At 42.1% G+C, this 21217-nt stretch overlaps 1 protein-coding gene and 1 long non-coding RNA gene across 2 annotated transcripts in view; one reads left to right on the top strand and one right to left on the bottom strand.

Moving 5' to 3' along the window:
• Positions 1–5120, bottom strand: part of haus6 (HAUS augmin-like complex, subunit 6) — a 61696-nt gene extending 56576 nt beyond the window's left edge. Inside the window, exon 1 of the mRNA XM_072257192.1 lies at positions 4827–5120. Within this exon, the coding sequence (XP_072113293.1) occupies positions 4827–4936 (110 nt within the window). The 5' untranslated portion in view covers positions 4937–5120. The remainder of the gene's footprint in view (positions 1–4826) is intronic.
• A 140-nt stretch (positions 5121–5260) lies between these two features.
• Positions 5261–21217, top strand: part of LOC140197269 (uncharacterized) — a 49988-nt gene continuing 34031 nt past the window's right edge. Inside the window, exon 1 of the long non-coding RNA XR_011885901.1 lies at positions 5261–5325. This is a non-coding gene — a long non-coding RNA (uncharacterized lncRNA). The remainder of the gene's footprint in view (positions 5326–21217) is intronic.

Raw genomic sequence — 21217 nt, 5'->3', positions numbered from 1 at the left:
CTCTGTCCCCTACTATTTCTGGAAGATTATTTATGTCCTCCTTAGTGAAGACAGAACCAAAGTAATTATTCAATTGGTCTGCCATGTCCTTGCTCCCCATGGTGCTTTCCATATTTAACAATGAAATTTTGCATGAAGCATACAAACCATCATTGTTTTGTCATGAAGTGCTGACAAACATGTTTTGAAGTTGCTTTCTGCTTTAGACAGTTTTCATTAAATGACTGAAAAGCCAAGTTCTTGTTTGGTTTATTGGAGTTTATTCTCTTCAAATATTCAAGGAGCCTGGACAGTTTCATTTCCTCATTTGGAAATTCTTTTTCACACAATAGACAGATTGCTGCTACTGGTTGTTTGGTGCAATATAAATTCAAACTTCAGATATTCCATACTATACTGTCTACATTTCTTTTTCATCTGGTCTGCTTCTACCATTTTCGTCATGGATTAACAACGAGGGAAAATTGCCTATTGTTTAAAGAGTAAAAGAGGGGGCGAGAGTGAATATTGGACTGCTGCAAAATGACACTGGAGAGGTAGTAATGGGGGACAACAAAAAATGGCAAACATATTAAGTAGTTTGTGTCAGTCTTCATTGTGGAAGACACCAGCAGTAAACCAGAAATTCGAGATTGTCAGGGGGCAAGTATCTGCTTCTGCCATTTTCATTATGGATTAACAACCACAATCAATCACCTATTGTTTAAAAGTCCAACCTCACACATTGTGATCAATTAAGGGGCAAGTTAATATGACATCATAACTCAGGCAAAACCTGGTTCTGTATGAAGGTACATAAAGAGGGGCAGTGATACCTTGGTTGGGCCATGGACTAGAGAAATGCAGTCAACACCATTCTAAAGAGCGGATTCTGAACTTAATTCCATTGAATGCCATAAGCCAATTCACAGGAATGACATCGCTGCATGATTCGAGTGTGGGAATCATACTAGCAAACACTGTACAACAGTATTGAATGGCAATAATGTACGGGCCGGGCCCAGAAAGAGCACAATTTATTCAGCCCAGATTTCCCATGATATGTCAAACACAGAAATGTATGTGCCTTTTACCAATTATAACGTGCTTTGAGCAAAGTCTAAGACAGGGGTTCCCAACCTGGAGTAAACAGACCCCTCAATTACTGGTAAGGGTCAGTGGCATAAAAAAGGTTGGGAACCCCTGATCTAAGAGAACAGTAGTTTAATTATACATGGCAAAATAAAGTAGAAGTTTGAAGACAAAATGGTGTCAGGTTGGAATGTGGTAATGACCTGTTTTTCCTCATTGACAAATAAGAGAAAATCTGCAGATGCTGGAAATCCAAGCAACACACACAAAATGCTTAAGGAACTCAGCAGGCTAGGCAGCATCTATGGAAAAGAGTATAATCAACGTTTCAGTCTGAGACCATTCAACAGGAGTTTCTCCAGCATTCTGTGTGTATTGCTTCCCTCTTATTGACCAATGCTTTGTCTCTATCTTGAATGGACATCTTAAGATGAGATATCAGTGAAGAATGCCATCCTTCTTACAGACTTCTTGTCTCCTCTTTTCCTAAATTATGTGTCTGGGCTGAAAGTCATAAGAAATAAGGGGGTGCAGCTGATACAATCAAGGGATGAAAATGTACTTAGGTAATAATTATGTTATGCTTTAAAGGAATCTTAAAATCTTAAAGGGTGTATAATAAAGGAGCACTTTCTATGCGCAGTAGAAGAACTTTGACTTAGGCTGGGTCACGATCATTGCTAGTGCTAAGCGACAGACAGGGAGCTAGAAAAGGCGTGTAAGATTGTTGGATCTGTGGCCCCACCTTTGAAATTGCAGAGATCAGTTGGTTTAGTGGACGGTAAGTATTACTGTGATTTCTGTGCTGCAAATACTGTACTTTTTTTTTCTATATTACATTTGTGGTAGTTCTAATAAAGTGCTTCCTTGTGGCCTTCAACACATGTGCATTGGCTCCTGTTTATGAATGCATAAGCGAGTTCCCTGAGCTGAATCAGAAAAGAACACAGAACAAATTCTAAATGATTTGTGTTATACAAGAGATGATGTGATCATTAGAATCAACAAGGCACTGAGGATAGAATGCTTATAATAAGTAATCCATTTCTTAAATTAATCCTGTAATCCATCAGCTGCCCTCTTGCTACCGAGCACCCCCAGAGGGGCAATTTCACCCACTTTGAGAACCACTGCTCTAAACAAATAAATACATAAATTCTGGATTAGTTCCTGCAGCTTGGAAGATAACCAATGCAACCCCACTAGTTAAGAAACAGAAAAGGAAGAGGGAACTATCAGATTGTTAGTCTGATATCAATAGAAGGCAAAATGTTACAATCTATTTTAAGTGTCTTGATATAATGTCCTTCAACCAAAATAAGGTAAAGCGGAGTGAATCTTGATGAAAACGAAACGCATGTCTGACCAATTTACTGGAGATCTTTGAGGAGTTGTCTATTAGACAGAAAATTAGTAAATGTTGAGTATTTGGATTTTCATAAGGTGTTTTATAAGGTTCAACACAGAAGGCTGCTGAACAATTACAAACTATGGAATTGTGATAATACATTAGCATGGATTAAAAGTAGTATAAAAGGTTGACAGACTGCAATGAGTGAAATATCTTACAGACTGGCACTTGGACTCCAAATAGGTACAATGTAACAGCAATTTGGCTAAGGAGACCAAATGTTAAATTTTTAAGTTTGTTCACAATAAAAAAAACTCAAGAGGAATTGCAAAAAGTGAGAATGCAAAAGAGCTTCATGGTGGCATAGAGAAGCCAAGTGTCTGGGCAATTACAAGGTAGGGGAGGTTATTCGCCAGAACGTAAAAACAGAAAACATTTTCCACAACCTCCCAAAATGATGAGAGACTGAGACATATCAATGTTCAGAGGCACCTGCATGCTCCTGCACACAAGCCACTGAAGGCCAAAATTCAAATCAAAGCTGGTGATGAATCAGCATAGTGGAGGGAGATTGAAAATCTGGCTGAGTGGTGTCATAACAAAGACTTCTCACTCAATGTCAGCAAGACCAAGGAACTTATAGATTTCAGGAGAGGGAAACCACGTCCATGAGCCAGAACTCATTAGAGGAACAGAGGTGGAGAGGGTTAACAACTTTAAATTCCTAGGTGTTACTGTTTCAGAGGACCGGTCCTAGGCCCAGCACACAAGTGCAATTAGGAAGAAAGTACGGCAGCACCTCTGCTTCCTTAGGAGTTTGCAGAGATTTGGCACGGGATCTAAAACTTTGACAAACTTCTATAAATGCATAGTTGAGTATATTGCCTGGCTGCATCATAGCTGAATATGCTCCTGAAGAGAAAACCCTACAAAAAGTAGTGAATTCAGCCCAGATCATCATGGGTAAATCATGGGCATCACAACCATTGAGCACATCCACATGAAACATTGTTGAAGGAAAACAGCAGCCATCATCAGGGATCCCCACCACCCAAGTTGTGCTCTCTTCTCACTGCCGCCATCAGGAACGAGGTACAAGAACCTAAGGACTCGCACCATCAGGTTAAAGAACAGTTACTACCTCTCAATCATCAGGCTTTTGAACAAAAGAGGTTAACTACACTCACTTGCTTATGCATTGAAATGTTCCCACAACCAATGGACTCACTTTCAAGGACTCTTCCTCTCGTGCTCCTGTTATTTATTACTATTTATTTATCTGCACTCTGGTTGAAAGGCCTAGTAGGGTGGTCTTTTATTGATTCTGCTTAAGCTACTATGTAGTTATGACTTGTTAAGTATGCCCACATCTCAGGTTTGTATATGATGATGCATGTGTACTTTGAACTTTGAAATGCAGGTGTAATAAGAGCAAACAGCACATTGTTACAAGAGGATTTGAGCATTAGAAGACACCTTGCAATTATATTGGCAGCAATTGGATCAACAAGTGAAATATTCTGTAAAATATTGTTCTCCCAACCCAAAAATAAAGATTTATTTGCTAGGAAGTGTGGCAAATATTCACCAGATTGGTGCCTAAGAGGGCAGGTCAACTTTATTCTTTAGAATTCTGAAGAGCAAGATGCAATCACATTAAAATACACATAATTGTTAGAGGGCTCTACAGTGTGGACATGGGGTTGACATTTTCCTCTGGCTAAGGGATCAGTCTCCAAATAATAGGTGTGCCACTTAGGAATAAGACAGGGAGACTTTTCTCCATCCAGGGAAGAATAAGAAAGTATATAACAAGGGAAATGCACAATGAACCTTTGGCATTTTCTACTCATACAGATGGGTAAAAGCCTAGGCACTGACTGCGTTTGAAATTTAGATCTTTACAGTCACACAACTTGACAGAATTTTAAAATAATGTAACAGGTGTATAAAGATGGAAATACAGGTGATGCAACATAATTGGACTTTCAAAAGGTTCATCAAGACCGACGGCAATTGCAGTAAGAATAAGAACATATATTAACAGCAGCAATAATGGGCTGCTTTAGGGTGTGGGAGGTTGGAAGGAGTGGAAAGCAACCTACAATATACAAGCAACACACATCAAAGTTGCTGGTGAACGCAGCAGGCCAGGCAGCATCTCTAGGAAGAGGTACAGTCGACGTTTCAGGCCGAGACCCTTCGTCAGGACACAATATACAAGACGTTGTACAAAATGAACAGGTCAGGCAACATGTGTGCAGGGAAGTGGATAGTCAATGTTTTGGGCTGAGACCCTTCATGTGGACTGAATGAGGCATTCCACTCTCTTTTCCTCTATCTGCCCATCAGAGCAGGGCTCACTAGAGGCCGAGGTACGAGAAAGGGGCTTCGATTCACTTACACGCCGCTGAAGACGATGCGGTTCGCCGTTCGCTGCTCGCCGCCGATCGGCGGGAAGCCGAGAGCCAGCAGCGTCTTCCACAGGTACTCCTTCCGCCAGTCCCCCGCCATCCACTCGGCCCTGCCTGAACACACCGAGCTAGGCCGCTACACTCCACCAAATTCCGGCTTATCCCGCGCGGAGCTCCGGTCCGATATTGGGCCGGTGGCCGGTCGCCGCTACACCGTACCGAGACCGGTACCAGAGCCAACAAAGCTCGCTCCTTTCAAACTCAACTCCCGCTCACTCGCGCTCCCTCCGCTGTTTCCGGTCCAAACGGCAGCCAATCAGAGAGTGGCGCGGCCCCACCGCGGGAGACAGACCGCAGCTCTGATTGGTGGGAGACGGAGAGCGTGCGCGCAGTCGCAGTCCCAACAATTCCGTTTTTTTCTGTTTTGAGGCTTCTGTCAGGGGTGAAAGAATGGTGATCGGTCTGTGAGTCTCAATGCATTCACTAAAGGTTAGTTCTCAGTTACACACTTAATTTAGAAAATATCATCAGATGCATGCAGTCCTAGAACACCAGAGCACAGAAACAAGGCTTTCGGCCTATCTAGTCTGTGCCGAACTCTTTATCTGCCTCGTCCCATTGACCTGCGCGGGACCATACCCCTCCCATCCATATACCCATCGAAATTTATCTAAAATGTTGAGATCAGACCCACATCCACCGCTTCCGCTGCAGCTATTTCTACACTCGCACCATCCTCTGAGTGAAGAAGACCCTCACTCATGTGTTTCTCTCAAGCATTTCTCCTTTCGTCCTTAATCCATCCCCCCTGCACCCAGTTCCAGTCTCACCCAACCTCAGTGCAAAAAGCCTGCTTGCATTTACCCTATCTATACCCCGCATAATTAGTATACCTGTATCAAATCTTCCGTCATTCTCCTACGGTGTCGGGAATTAACTCCTAACCTATTCAACCTTTGCCTATAACACAGGTCCTCAAGACCTGGTAATATCCTTAGTAATTTTTTCCTGCATTTTCTCAATCCTATTGACATTTTTCTTGTAGGTACTGTAGGTGACCAAAACTGCACACGATACTTCAAATTTAGGCCTCACTAATACAACTTCAACAAAACATCCCTGTACTTTGATTTATGAAGACCAATGTGCCAAAAACTTTCTTTAACACCTTATCTATCTGTGACATCATTTTCAGAAAAATTCTGGACCTGTATTCCCAACCCCTCTGTTTTACTTCATTCTTCAGTGCCCAGCATCTCACTGTGTAAGGCTTTTTCGAGCAGCTTGTGCTTGAGCCTACTAGGGGAAAGACTATCTTACACTGGGTGTTGTGTAATAACCCCGATTTTATTAGCTTAACATAAAGATAACCTTAGGAGGCAGAGATCATAATATGATTGAATTCATACTGCAATTTGAGAGGGTGAAGCATAAGTCACAAGTATCAATGGTGCAATGGAATAAAGGGAGTTACAGAGGCATGAAAGAGAAGCTTACCCAGGTGGATTAGAGGAGGATACTGGTGGAGATGGCAGCAGAACAGAGGTGGTCGAAATTTCTGGGAATAGTTCACAAGGCATAGGATAGATATGTCCCACAGAAGAAGTTGTTCTCCAATAGGAGGGTGAGACAACTGTGGCTGACAAGGGAAGTTAAGACCTGCATAAAAGCCAAGAAAAGAGCATATAAGGTAGCAGAAGTGAGTGGGAAGTTGGATGATTGGGAAGCTTTTAAAATCTAACAAAAGGCAACGAGAAAAGCTATAAGAAGGGAAAAGATGAAATATAAGGGCAAACTAGCCGATAATATAAAGCAGGATACGAAAAGTTTTTCAGTTATATAAAGAATAAAAGGGAGGTGAGAGTTGATATTGGACCACTGGAAAGAGATGCTGGCGAGGTGGTATTTGGGGACAAAGAAATGACCGATAAACTTAATAAGCACTTTGTTTCAGTCTTTACTATGGAAGACACTAGCTGTATGTCAGAGGTCCATGAGTGTCAGGTAGCAGGAGTGAGTGCCATTGCTGTTACAAAGGAAAGAGTGCTAGGCAAACTGAAAGGTCTTAAGGACCAGATGGACTACATCCTAGAGTTCTGATTGAGGTTGCTGAAGAGATAACAGATACATTGGTCATGATCTTTCAAGGATCACTTGATTCTGGCATAGTCCTGGAGGACTGGAAAATTGCAAATGTCATTCCACTCTTCAAGAAGGGAAGAAGACAAAAGAGAGGAAATTATAGGACCATTAGCCTAATCTCAGTGGTTGGAACAGTGTTGGAGTCCATAATTAGGGACAAAGTTTCAGGGTACTTGGAGACTAATGATAATATAAGTTTAAGTCCGCATGGTTTCTTTAAGGGGAAATCTTGCCAGACAGATCTGTTAGAATTCTTTGAGGAAATAACAAACAGGGTGGACAAAGGAGAGGCAGTGGATGTCGGGGTTGAAGCACTGGGCAGAGATGGTGCTCGGTATCGGAAGGCTGGTCGGAGGTTCAAAGTTTTGAGATGGACTCAAGAGTTGGCTGTGGTTGGGTGCTTCCAGGGTGCTACATTGGCAAGCTTGTGGCGCTGGAGGTTTTTGGCAGGTAGAGCCTTTCTTCCTTCTACCGTCTGCGTGAGATGATGGGACTTTCGAGAGACTTTGAGACTTTTTTTTACTGTGCCCATGGTCTGTTCTTTATCAATTTACAGAATTGCTTTACACCGTTGTAACTATATGTTATAATTACGTGGTTTTTGTCAGTTTTTTTAGTCTTGGTTTGTCTTGTGTTTCTGTGATATCATTCTGGAGGAATATTGTATCATTTCTTAATGCATGCATCACTAAATGACAATAAAAGAGGACTGCGTGTCCTTGTAATCTAACCTAATAATGCATTTTGGAAAATGGAACAATAGTACAGACTATTATCCAAATGGGGAGAAAATTCAAACATCAGAGGTGCAGTACCTACATCTACTTATGTAATAAAGCCCCCCCCCCCCCCGGAGACATTTGATTTTTCTAAACCAGTGCACTTTAAGAAGTGGTTCAGGCACTTTGAGAGATTTAGGGTTGCAAGCAATCTCACTCAGGCTTTAGAAGAGCATCAAGTAAGCGCACTGATATACTGCATGGGTGAGAAAGCAAGTGATATCATGGTGGATTAGGACTGACAGATCCTGTGGAAAAGGAGTACTAAACAGTGCAGGACAAATTTAAAGAACATTTCACGGGAAAGTGAAATGTAATATATGAGAGGGTAAAGTTCAGTTCCAGAAAACAGGGGCCGATTGAAAGTATAAAGGACTTCATCACAGCATTGTAAGCCCTGTCAGACAATTGTCCATATGGAATTCTGAGAGATGAGCTCATTAGAGACAGGATTGCTGTTGGGCTTCTAGAAACCAGATTGTCAAGGAGACTTCAGTTGCAGTCAAATTTCATACTAGAGGAAGTTATTACTATGGTCAGACAGAGTGTGAATTTTCATCAGCAGGCAGAATTTGGGCACAAAACAATGCTGAGTAAAGCTAGAAGCTGTACTAAAGGAAGGGTACAAACAATTGCTGTCAGAAAGAGGTGACAGGTCAAATAAAACAGAGGAGCAAAACAAAGAGCAGGTCAAATATTCAGCTGCTGGAGCTGCAGCAAGTCTCCATTCCATATCAAAGAGCTCTGTTCAGCAAAAGAAGTGAAATGCCATCAATGCAATAGAGAGAGCTTTCCTTGTGGCTCTGGATTCAAATAGGCAGGACTGGTGTACTACAGTTCCATGGTAAAATGAAGCAGTGACATTCAAAATGGACACTGGGGCAGATGTTAAAGTCATCCCCAAATGCCTGTTCACAAAACTGGCAAAGAAAATAGGTATTATGTTAAACCCAATGAAGAAAGTTCCCATCGGGCCAGGGAAACAAGCTCAGTGTGAAAGGAATGTTTACTACTTCCATCTGTAAAAATGAGAAACAGTCAAAAGAGGGTGTCTGTTGTTCAGAATCTTCTTTCGCTACTAACGGGATGACATACCATTGAGAAGCTGAACCTCAATACAAGGTTGGATTCACTAAACAATGTTCAGTAGCAGGAGAAGTACCCAGAGTTGTTCACAGGCCTGGGGTACTGAAAGAGGAGTATCTTTTCCAACAGAGGCCAGGAGTGACACCCTACTCTCCAATCACAGCGAGGTAAATTTCAGTCCTATTGATGAATAAAGTCAAAGCTAAACTTGAGATAATGGAGATGCTTGACATTATAAATAGAGTGAATGGACCTACTGACTGGTGTGCGGGTATTGTCCCTGTTGCCAAGCCAAATGCACAGTGAGGATCTGTGTTGATCTAACAAAATTGAATAATGCAGTGAGGGGGAAGAAGTTTATTCTGCCTTCTGCTAAGCACACATTGGGTATGCCGGGTGGAGCAAAGTTCTTCACCAAACTGGATGCAAGCTCAGGGTTCTGTTTAGCTCCTGAGTCACAGAAATTCACGACCTTTATCATACCATATGTAGACTTTGCCTTCAGGAGACTCCCTTTTGGCATCTCATCAGTCTCTAAACTCTTTTAGATGTATATGTATCAAATTTTGGAGGGACTGCCAAATGGATAATATATTCTTCCTCGGAGACTCAAGTGAGGAACATGACAAAAGAGTGGAAACTGTCTTGGAGAAACAGAAACAGGCTGGAATCACCCTGAAGAAAATGAAATGCAAATTTGCAAAGTTAGAGGTGTAGTTCCTAGGCCACCATCTGTCCTCAGAGGGAGTGCAACTAGATTCAGGCAAACTGGCAGGAGTTCGTAACATGAAACAGCCTATGAATATATCAGAGGTCCACAGCTTCCTTGGAATGGTAAACCAGCTGGGAAAGTTCATTCCAGGTTTGGCAGAGCAAGCAAAGCCACTGTGTGACCTTCTCTCTCAGAGAAATGTTTGGACCTGGGATGCACCACAGGAAAAGTCATTCTCATCACTTACAGCAGAGGTTACCTTTCTACCAACATTGGTGTTCTTTGATCCGAACAAAGCAATCAAGGTCTCTGCAGATGCCTCTTCCTTTGGCCTAGGGAGAGTGCTCATGCAATTCTGCAGTGATGTGTGCATCTAGAGCACAGACTCCTACTGAACAGCGTGATGCCCAAATCGAAAAGGAGATGCTGGCTTGTGAACACCTCAGCTGCTCCTTGATAGGTGCTAAATTCCTGCCTGAAACAAGTCTCTTTGGTCTCTTCAGCTTGAAACATTCGGATGGCTTAACTCCACATCTGCAATGATTCAGAATGAAGCGTATGTGATACTGTTATGACATTGAACATTTTCCCGGCAAATCTTTCATAAAACCAGACACTCTGTCAAGGGTGCCAGCAAAATGAGTTGACAGAAGTTGGCTCTGCCCTCATGGAAGATATCAACATCTACTTAGCTCAGGTACATGCATCACAGAGTAAATTGGATGAAATTCGTGCTAAGTTGAAAAAGGACCAAACGTGTAGCAAGGTCATGCAATACTGTGAGAATGGATGGCCAGCTGTACCAAAAGGAGCTCATGAACTCAGACCTTACTGGCTTGAAGGAGATGAAGGTGTGCTGATAATGGGATTCCAGACTCATCATTCCTGCTTTTATGCACACTAAAATCATCAGTAAATCCCCCAAGGACATCAAGGCATTGGAAAATGTCACCTAAGAGCAAGGCAATCTGTGTGATGACCTGGTCTGAGGACATAGCTGGGAGATTATGTAAAGCAATGCAAAAAACTGCACAAAAATCATGTTGGACCTCTGCCCCATAGAGTTCCCAGACTTTTGATGGCAAATTGCAGACACGGGCATTTTCATGCTGAAAAGAGACAAATATGTACTCATTGTGGATTACTACTCATGGAATGTTGAGATGTCCAAGCTGTGCACTACATCCTTGGCAGCAGTTATTCAGCAGCAAAAAGCTATATTCACTCATCATGGAATACCAGAGACACTTGTGTCAGACAACGGTCCATAATTCAGCTGCTCAGAATTCAAAGCCTTTGCTAGAGCCTATGATTTCAAACACCAGACAAGCAGTCCACAGTATCCACAGGCAAATGGAGAAGCAGGAATAACGATTGAACTGTTAAGAGTTTCCCACTGAAGGCAAAAGACCGCTACAAGGCACTGCTAGCTTATCGCTCCATACTTTTTGCAAATGGCTATAGTTCATCAGAGCTGTCAATGTGCCAGAGACTGAGAACAAGCTGCCTGTTCTTCCTTCCCTTCTATAACTACACATACTGGACTGAAACAAAGTGAAAAATTTAGAGACAACACAGCATGAGGAAACGAAAAGCTTGCATCATCTCTGACACAGAGCAAAATATTTGTTGCTGCTCAGGAGTGGTGAAGCTGTTTAGGTTTCAGACCAAATCACCAAAGAAACAATAGTCCAGCAGCATGCACCATGATCACTTGATAAAGCGGGGCATCAGAGGGATGAAACTTTCAAGGTCGGTGGGCATCTCCTGCCCAGATAACTTGTCTTTGAAGCGCTCAGAAAGGCTATGATGGTAATGGGCCAGTACTGCTTCTGCATTCCAGCTGCAGAAGTATAAGCGAAGTATCTGATCTCCTGACTTACTTCCACTTCCTGGATAGCTGAGCTCACCCAGTTAAGAGAGAATTGACAAAGGCAATTTTGGCTTGGTCAGTAACATACAGAGATGGCTGGAGCACTAAGTGTATGATGCACTGGAACAGGAGTTGCAGCATCAACCTTATCCGCCTTTCCTAAAATACTTCTTACATTGAAATAAACATAACTCAGAGCATTAGTCCCACTATGCTCAATCTTTCGAACCCTGACTTTGTTTGCAAGCTTAACAACATCTTTCCCTACAACCACTCCTCTATTTGCTCTAGCGTCTGGTTCTCATCCCCCTACAACTCCAGTTTAAATCCCCTCCCCAATGTAGCATCAGCAAACCTTCCAATAAGGATAGTAGTATCCCTGCAGTTCAGGTACAAACTGTCCCTTCTGTAGAGGTAGCACTTTCCCTGCAAGATAGCCCAATGATACAAAAATCTGAAGCCCTCCTTCCTGCACTATCTCCTTAGGCACATGTTAAACTGTATGATCTTCCTATTTCTGGTCTCACTCACACATGGCTCAGGTAGCAGTCCTGAGATCACAACCCTGGAGGTTCTGTCCTTTAACTTAGCACCTAAGTTCCTGACCTCACTTTGCAGGACCTTGTCATCCATGTCATTGATACCAACGTGAACCATGATCTCTGGCTGCTCACCCTCACGCTTAAGAATTCTGTGGACCGCATCCAAGATGTCCCTGACCTGGCAGCTGGGAAGCAACATACCATCCATCCGGGGATCTCAGTCTCGTGCACAGAACCTCCGGCCTGTTCCCCTAATGAATGAATCCCCTAGCCCCTATCGCTGTGGCTTTCCTCTGCTGGGTCATCCCTCCCCCCAACGGTATCCAAAGTGGTATACTTGTTGTTGAGGGGAACAGCCAAGGAATACTCTGTACTGGCTGCCTATCCCCTTTCCCCTTCCTGACAATCACCACCTGTTCTGCACTTTGGATGTAACAACCTCTCTGCATTCCCTGTAGATCAACCCTTCAGGGTCCTGAATTATCCAGACTTCGTTCAGCGCTGATTCAGTTCCTTAACGTACTCTGAAAGAAGCTGCAGCTGGATGCACTTATTGCAAGTGTAGTTGTCAGGGGCATTGAAGGTCTCCCTGCCTTCCCACATCCCGCAAGAGAAGCATTCCACAATGCTTGGCATTCCCACTGCTCAGACTGTGCAAGAAGAAAGAAAGAAAGAAAAAATAAATGAGAAATCTACCTACAGTCTCTGCCTCTCCTGCCGAAGCCTCTGTGAGGCAAAGCCTAAACTCTCCACTCTAACACTGGCCCACTCTCAATGGCTACTCCCACAATCACCTGCAAGTTCCCCTCCAAATCACATCCTGTTCACTGATTTGGAAATACATCCCCAATTGTTCATTGTAGTGGGTTGAAACTATGGAAATGCTATGGTAATACATTAACCAGGAGAATTGCAACAATTCAAGTAGGTTTCCAGGGGCAGTTTTAAGGACATATGTACAAAGACTTTACCAACTACAACCTCATGTAAAAGTAATATAACAAGTTAATTATTCAATGATGCCGTAACATCTACAGTTAATGGCAGGATCCTTACCCGCACCGATATGCCTAAGGGTTATTTATTTATTCATTCTTATTGCGAGGCAGTGCAGAGTAGGCCCTTCTGGCCCTTCAAGCCTTGCCACCCACCAAACCCCGATTTTAACCCCTAACCCAGCGGTCCCCAACCACCAGGCCGCGGACTGGTACTGGGCCACAAAGCATGTGTTCCTGGGCCGTGAGGAAATGATATGAGTCAGCTGCACCTTTCCTCATTCCCTGTCACGCACTGTTGAACTTGAACATGAGGTTGCCAACTGTCCCGTATTTGCCGGGACATCCCGTATATTGGACTAAATTGGTTTGTCCCATATTTCCCCCACTAAGGTAGAGCGTTCCTATGAAACCTTTCGTGCTGAAATGGCGTGAAGCGAAGAAGCAATTACCATTAATTTATATAGGAAAAATTTTTGAGCATTCCCAGACCCAAAAAATAACCTAACAAATCATACCAGATAACACATAAAACCGAAAATAAATAACACTAACATATAGTAAAAGCAGGAATGATTATGATAAATACACGGCCTATATAAAGTAGAAATAATGTATGTACAGTATAGTTGGGAAGATGAAGGCAAAACCGATTTGTGGGGAAAAAAATCGGCACGTATGTGCATGCGCACGCAGGTGCCCGCGCAAGGCTTCGTGGTCATGGTAGTCTTTCCTGGGGTGTCACGTGACCGGCAACAATGAATATAGAAGTGAAATGAGTCAGGTTTTATAAAGACAATCAAACATTTATTAAACTCTGCTCAATATATATAAAAAAATAAACAAATGAGAATCTTAACCGGAAGTAAACTGCTATGCGGCCATTTAACAAACCGCCACTCAGCACTAGTTCTTAAAGCGATAAATGCAAAAACAGTTCTTAAAGTGGTAAATTCAAACACAGTTCTTAGAATGGTAAATTCGAAAGTCCAAGAGATTTATACAGCCAATTAGGAGAGACTTTCCTGAAGTAAAGAATTCCTCGAAGACACGACGTCACGCCAGTCCCAGCCAGATCCTGCCTTGTCTGCAGGATTCATGACGACGGAAATAAAACGGATTAAAGGCACTGACCTTTTCCTCTAGATACTAAATTCTGCACAGCCTTTTCTGCCACCTTTAGCAGAGGCTATCTCATGCAGATCACTCTTTCTTGAACGAATTCAATACTGGTCGATCCTTTCAATCGTCAAACGACTCCTTCAGGTTCCCGTCTTCACTCTCCAATACTACTGAAAATCCTGGCAGAAATTGGTTAAACTGCCGGTCCAGCACTTTTGTACCTTACAATAGAACGTAAAACTCCGTTTTAAATCGAAACTGCGTCATAAAGCAAATACGCAGCAGAGCAGAGTATCTGGCTAAAGCTCTAACTGGAAAAACTAACTGCGTCACCAGGGGTCTACACTTATATACCTGGGGAGAACAGGTCATCACGTGACCTCACATTGGTGGGAAAATTACATCAGGTGACCTCCAAAGGACCATTACATCATCCTCATAAGATAGTCACAAGATATCCACGAGGTATGTAACAAGTGTCCCGGGATTTGACTGTTACTTTTGTCCCTTATTTGGAACTGAGAAAGTTGGCAACCCTGACTGTAAAAGACATGTTTAGGTGAGTTTAACCCTACTTGAACCCCCCCCCTGGGTCGGCCAGTCCGTAAGAATATTGTCAATATTAAACCGGTCCGCGGTGCAAAAAAGATTGGGGACCCCTGCCCTAACTAACCTAATCACAAGACAATTTCTAATGACCAATTATCCTACCAACCGGTATGTCTTTGGACTCAGCAAGGAAACCAGAGCATCCATGCAGTTACGGGAAGAATATACAATCTCCTTATATGGAGCAGTGGGAATTGAGTACAGGTTGCTGGTACTGTAAAGCATTGTGCTAACCACTACACTACTGTACCACCCCTATAAGCTCAGGGAAAGTGGCAATGCGAGTAGATAGAGTGGTAAAGAAGGCAGTGACACACTTTCTGTCATTGGTTAGTTTATTGAATATGAGTGAATAAGCCATGTTATAGAGTTATACGGCCCAGAAATAGGCTCTTCAGTCCAACTGATCCATGCTGACCAAAGTGTCCCATTCAGACTAGTCCCATTTACCACCATTTAGCCTATAATCTAAATTAGTAGTTCCAAAAGCGGACATAGTCATTTACCTTGGGGTGGTGTGAGTTTGAAAGGGGCCAATAAAGATAAAGGGGGTACTGGGATGGCACTCGGTAGCAAAGGGGACAGCTGAGGGACTACAAGATTAATTTGAGAAATGAACTACTTAGCATAAACATTGGATCCTCAGTGCCACATAATTGATTACAAAGATCATGTAATCACATCATCAAAAGTTAATTTAAAATTCATTCTGTGTTCTTTTCTGATTCAGCTCAAGGTATTCACATATGCATCAACAAACAAAGGAAACACTGCACATGTGTTGAAGGCTACAAGACAACACTTTATTAGAATGAGCACAAATGTAATACAGAAAAGAAACAGATTTCTACAGTATTTGCAGTACAGAAATTAAAATAGCACTTACCATCCACTAAACAATCCAACCTCTGCAATTTTGGGTGGCTGGGGAAACCACACATCCAACAATCTTACAAGCAAACACACAAATGCTGAAGGAACTCAGCAGGCCAGGGAGCATTGATGGAAAAGAGTAAACAGTCGACAGTTCTTCATCAGGACTGATGAAGGGTTTCGACCCAAAGCGTTGACTCTACTCTTTTCCATAGATATTGCCAGGCCTGCTGAGTTCCTCCAGCAATTTGTGCGTTTGCTTTGGATTTCCAACATCTGCAGATTTTCTCATGTTTGTGAACCTTACAAACAGCCTTTTTTTTCTCTCTGCCTCACTCTATTTCGCTCTCTCTCACTCTCACTCTTTCTCCCTCACTCTAACTCTGACTCTTAGCACTAGCAATGATCGTGACCCAGCCTAAGAAAAAGCTCTTGCACTGCACATACAAAATCCCCCCTTTTAATCCCTTTAAGATTCCCTCAAAGCATAACATTATCACCCCAGTACTTTTCCATCCCTTGATTGTACCGGCTGCACCCCTTTATCCCTATGACCTCCAGACCAGGCACATTATTTATTTATTTAATAATTGACAGTACAGCACGGAGTAGGCCCTTCTGGCCCTTCGAGACATACCACCCAGCAATCCGTCAAATTAATCGTTGCCTAATCACGGGACAATTTACAATGACCGATTTACCTTGAAACCGGTCCATCTTTGCAATGTGGGAGGAAATCAGAGTGCCCAGAGACAACCCACATGGTCACGGGAATAATGTGTAAACTCCTTACAGGCTGTGGTGGAAATTGAACCCAGGTTGCCTATACTGTAAAGCGTTGTGCTAACCACCACACTACTGTGTCACCCCAATTTAAGAAAAAGGAGACAACAGGTCTGTAAGGAAGATGACATTCTTCACTGGTATCTCATCTTCATGATGTCCATTCAAGATCGAGACAAAACATTGACAAGAGAGAAAACAGACCATTACCACACTTCAACATGACACCATTTTGTCTTCAAACTTCTGCTTTATTTTGGCATTTACCAAGGAGGAGTCACAATGAGTTCAGTCCTTACATCTTCCTAACCCACCGTTCTTTTAGACTTTGATCAAAGTTTAATGTTCAGGTTCAAAGTAAACTGTAGTTTAATGTACTACATATATGTCACCATATACAACCCTGATATTCATTTTCTTGTGGGCATAGTCAATAAATCCATAATAAAATAATAACCATAATAGAATCAATAAAAGACTGCACCAACTTGATGTTCAATCAGTGTGCAAATTACAACAAACTGTGCAAATACAAATGTATGGAATTAATAATAATAAAATAAGCAATAACTACTGAGAACATGAGAAGAAGAGTCCTTGAAATTGAGTCTATAGGTTGTGTGAACATTTCAATGAAGGGACAAGTGAAATTGAGTGAAGTTTTCTCCTTTGGTTCAAGAGCCTGATGGTTGAGGGGTAATAACTGTTCTTGAACCTGGTATTGTGAGTTCTGAGGCTCTTGTACTTTCTTCCTGATCACAGCAGGGAGAAGAGAGCATTACTGGGTGCTGAGGGTCCATGATGGTGGATTCTGCTTTTCTGTGACAATGCTTCATGTAGATGTGCTCAATGGTAGGGAGGGATTTACCCTGATGGACTGGGCTGTATCCATTACTGTTCGTAAGATTTTTTTGTTCAAGGGAATTAGTGTTTCCATACCAGGCTGTGATGCATCGTCAATATACAATACTCTCCACTACAGATCTATAGAAGTTTGTCAAAGTTTTAGACGTCATGCTGAATCTACACAAAATCCTAAGGAAGTAGTGGCAATGCTGTTCTTTCTTTGTAATTGCATTTAACATGCTGGGTGCAGTACAGATCCTCTGAAATAATAACAGCCAGGAATTTAAATTTGCTAACCTTCTCCACCTCTGATCCTCTGAAGATGACTGGCTCATGGACCTCTGGTTTCCTTCACCTGAATTCTATAAACATTTCCTTGATCTTGCTGACATTGAGAACAATGTTGTTATGACACCACTCAGCCAAATTTTCAATCTCCACTCTATATACAGATTTATCACCACCTTTCTATTTGGTCTATGGCGGTAGGTGGAAACCACTGTGCTTAGTTTTGCTAATCCATGTACCTGTCTAACCGTATTATAAAAGTTCATATTGTACCTGCCTCGACCATTTCCTCTAGCAGCTGATTTCACATGGATACCATCTTTGTGTAAAAACCTGTTACCCTTCAATTTTCTATTAAACCTGTCCTGCCGAAGGGATTCGGCCCGAAACGTCAACTGTACTTTTTTCCATAGATGCTGCCAGGCTTGCTGAGTTCCTCAAGCATTTTGTGTGTGTTGCTCAGATTTCCAGCATCTGCAGATTTTCTCTTGTTTGCTGTTAAACCTTTCCACTTTCATCTTAAACCTGTGCCCTCTAGCTCTTGATTCCTCAACTCTGGGAAAAAGACTGAATGCATTCTCCCTAACTATTTTCCTTCATAATTTTATAAGATTACCTCTCAGCCTTCAATACTGTCAAGCCTGTTCAGCCTCTCTCTATTCCACATTTGGAATATTTTGTTCAGTTTGGTCACCTGCTTTCCTATATCAAAACTGAACATATCAGCATCCTGTACATCCTCATAAGCTCCCAACTTTAATACTCAGAGCTCTGACCTATGAAAGCCAGCATGCCAAAAGCCTTCCTCACCAACCTGTCTCCATTTTCAATGAACCATGTGTTTGTACTCCAAGGCTCCTCTGTCTACAACACTCCCTATGGCATTTCTGTACAGTGAAAATCCTACCTGGACTTGACTTTCCAAAATGGAACACCTCTGTTATGGTACACATCCAACCACACTAGCCTTTGCATGGGTTTTAGATGCTACAATTGTCCAGTGTGTGGATAGCTGGTGCGGTCCTTTTAAAATTCTGGCCCACTCCACTAATGTTTTGGCACCCAAGTTTGGCTAGTTAAAGAGCACCTGAACTCAGGCTTGGAGCTCAATCGTTAGCTCAGCTTTGGTTCAGTTTGTGATTGTGTTTAGGATTTCTGTCTCATTTGGATTCTTATCTAGTCTCATCAGGTACTCATCTAGAATCTAGTCAAGAGCCCTATTCTCGTCTCAGTCTCGGAATCATGTCTCAATTCTAGTCTTAGATACTCTAACACTTGGGTCCTTACCATCCTCGCCTAGACCGCTTGTCACAACTTTACACTTATCCAAATTAAAATTCATTTGCTTATTCACTCATCTGATCAAGATCCCCCTATAATTTTTGAAATCCTTCTTCACTGTCCATTATGCTACCTGTTTTAGTGCATTTGCAAACTTACAAACCATGCCCTGTACATTCTTATCGAAATCTTTGATATATAGTACATGACTTTTTCCCTCCTAAATTCCTTCTTGAGTACATTCCTACATCCCCTATACACCTTTGGGAATTCACTTGAAACCAGCTGCCTGTACCTACCCTTTGCTTCTTTCTGGCCATATGTTCAATATTCCTTGTTGTTCAGGATTTCCTGCTCCTACCAGCCTTGCCCTTCACTCTAAGAGAACATGCAGAGCTTGAACTCTTATATCACCTCCCATTTGGCCTGTGATTCTTATGCCTGCAAACAACCTACACTTTGCAAGCTCCTGTCTCGTGTCATCAAAATCTGTCCTGCCTCAGTTTAGAACTTGAAATCTGTGCACCAGTTCTGTCCCTTCTATAACTATTTTGAAACTAATAGAAGTATTGTCATTCGTCCCAAGATGCTCCCCCCATTGTCACTTCAGTCAACTGCCCCACACTATACCCAGACCTTATTCAACGTGCATTGAAATGCGCAATTTTGCCCTACATCAAGAATATTTCAGAAATGACAGCTTGACTCTCACGCATCACAATAACTCACAGCCAACAGCGACTTTAAGGAAGCTTGTCTCAAGAACCAAGGTACCAGTAAAGACAACCAACAAAAGTAATGTGCTGTATAGGATCACCTGTGGAGACTGCAACAAGAACTTCATTGGCCAAGACGTATACTCTTAACTCATTTACGGCAGCACAAACTGGCAATACAGAGATGCTGCTGCTAATCTTGGCTCGTGAAGACCATGAAGAACTTTCACTGGGACACCACAGAGGTTCTGGTGCAGGCAAACATGAAGCATCCATCAGAATTCTCAGAGGCATGGTTCTCTTCTTATAACTCCCTAAACTAATGTATCGAAATAGTCACCATCTACAAACCACGAACAGCCAAAGGAACTGAGCCAATAGAATTCAAAGATCACCTGATGGGGTAGCCAATCAGGACTCAGGCAAGCAAACAGGGAGCTATATAAGCGTGAGCACTACCAGAGAGAAATACCAACACCAGCTGTGCACTGAGGATGTCACCTCAACTGGTGATGAAACATCTACAAGCTAATTGCCAAGCTTGCGAACACCACAACATCAAATATACATATGTATCTGCTCACACATTGTATGAATGTGCCAAGAATGGCCATTATCGTGTTTTGAAGTTGCTTGCCTGAAAGGATGGTGGCAGTAATTACAATCATAGCTGTCAGCAGAGAAATGAATTTCTCCTTAAAAGAGCAAAAAAAAAATGCAGACTTACAGGAAAATGAGCCCTGTAAATAGGATTTACTAGGTAGGTTTTTCAGAGAGCAAATATTGCGTTTCATGAGTTAAATGGCCAACTTTCACTGCAACAATTCTATGATTACTTTTTTAAATATGAAAATTAATTTCTCTTCATTTTGCTAATAGGCAGTATAGCAGAGTGGAACAGTGCAATAAAATCAGTTTTGTCATATCTGATAGAAAAATGTGTTTAAAATGACATTGAGGTTATTGCTGCATGGTTCTTTGTGTGTCTGTGTCCATGTTTTCTCTGAAAACTAGTTACAGTGCCTATAAAAAGAATTCACCCCCTTGGAAGTTTTCATGTTATACTGTTTTACAACAGTGAATCACAGTGGATTTAATATGGCTATTTTTGACACTGGTATTTCACAACACCAGAAATTCACTACCTTTGAACATAAACAGAATGGAAGTGGAACAGTGAGCTTCAGCTGCTGTTATGAGGGAAGAAATGAGAATACTTGAGTTGTATTTACCCAGACAAGTGGAATGTGTTTCATTATGCTTCTGACTTTGTGTCTTGGAGATTATGGAAAGACTTCTGTGTTGCCAGGAGGTGAACTGGTTACTACAGGATACCCAATCTCTGACTTGGTCTTTTAGCTATGGGAATTGTGTGGCTGGTCCAGAGGAGTTTCTAGTCAATGGTGTGAGATTCTGTAGTAATACCACAGAATGTCAAGGATATGTGGTTAGACTTGTTGGAGGTGGTCATTGACTAGTATTATTGTGGCATGAATGTTTCTTTCCATTCGTCATTACATATCCCTTGAAATGTTTTGCACTTAATACCTGTTGAATGTAATTCTACCAGCATACCTTGATGCTATACTCGGTCAAAAGTTGACCTTGATGTCAAGGGCAGCAACTCTTATTCCAAAAATTCAGCTCTTTGGTGCTCTTAAACTAACAGAGCTGTGATGAGGTCAGAAGCCAAGTGAGCCTAATAAACCCCAAGTTGGACATTGATCAGTTGAT

Source organism: Mobula birostris, chromosome 5, assembly GCF_030028105.1.
Source record: "Mobula birostris isolate sMobBir1 chromosome 5, sMobBir1.hap1, whole genome shotgun sequence".
NCBI lineage: Eukaryota > Metazoa > Chordata > Chondrichthyes > Myliobatiformes > Myliobatidae > Mobula > Mobula birostris.
Note: the sequence above shows the minus strand (reverse complement) of the source record. Positions and strands in the feature narration are given on the sequence as shown.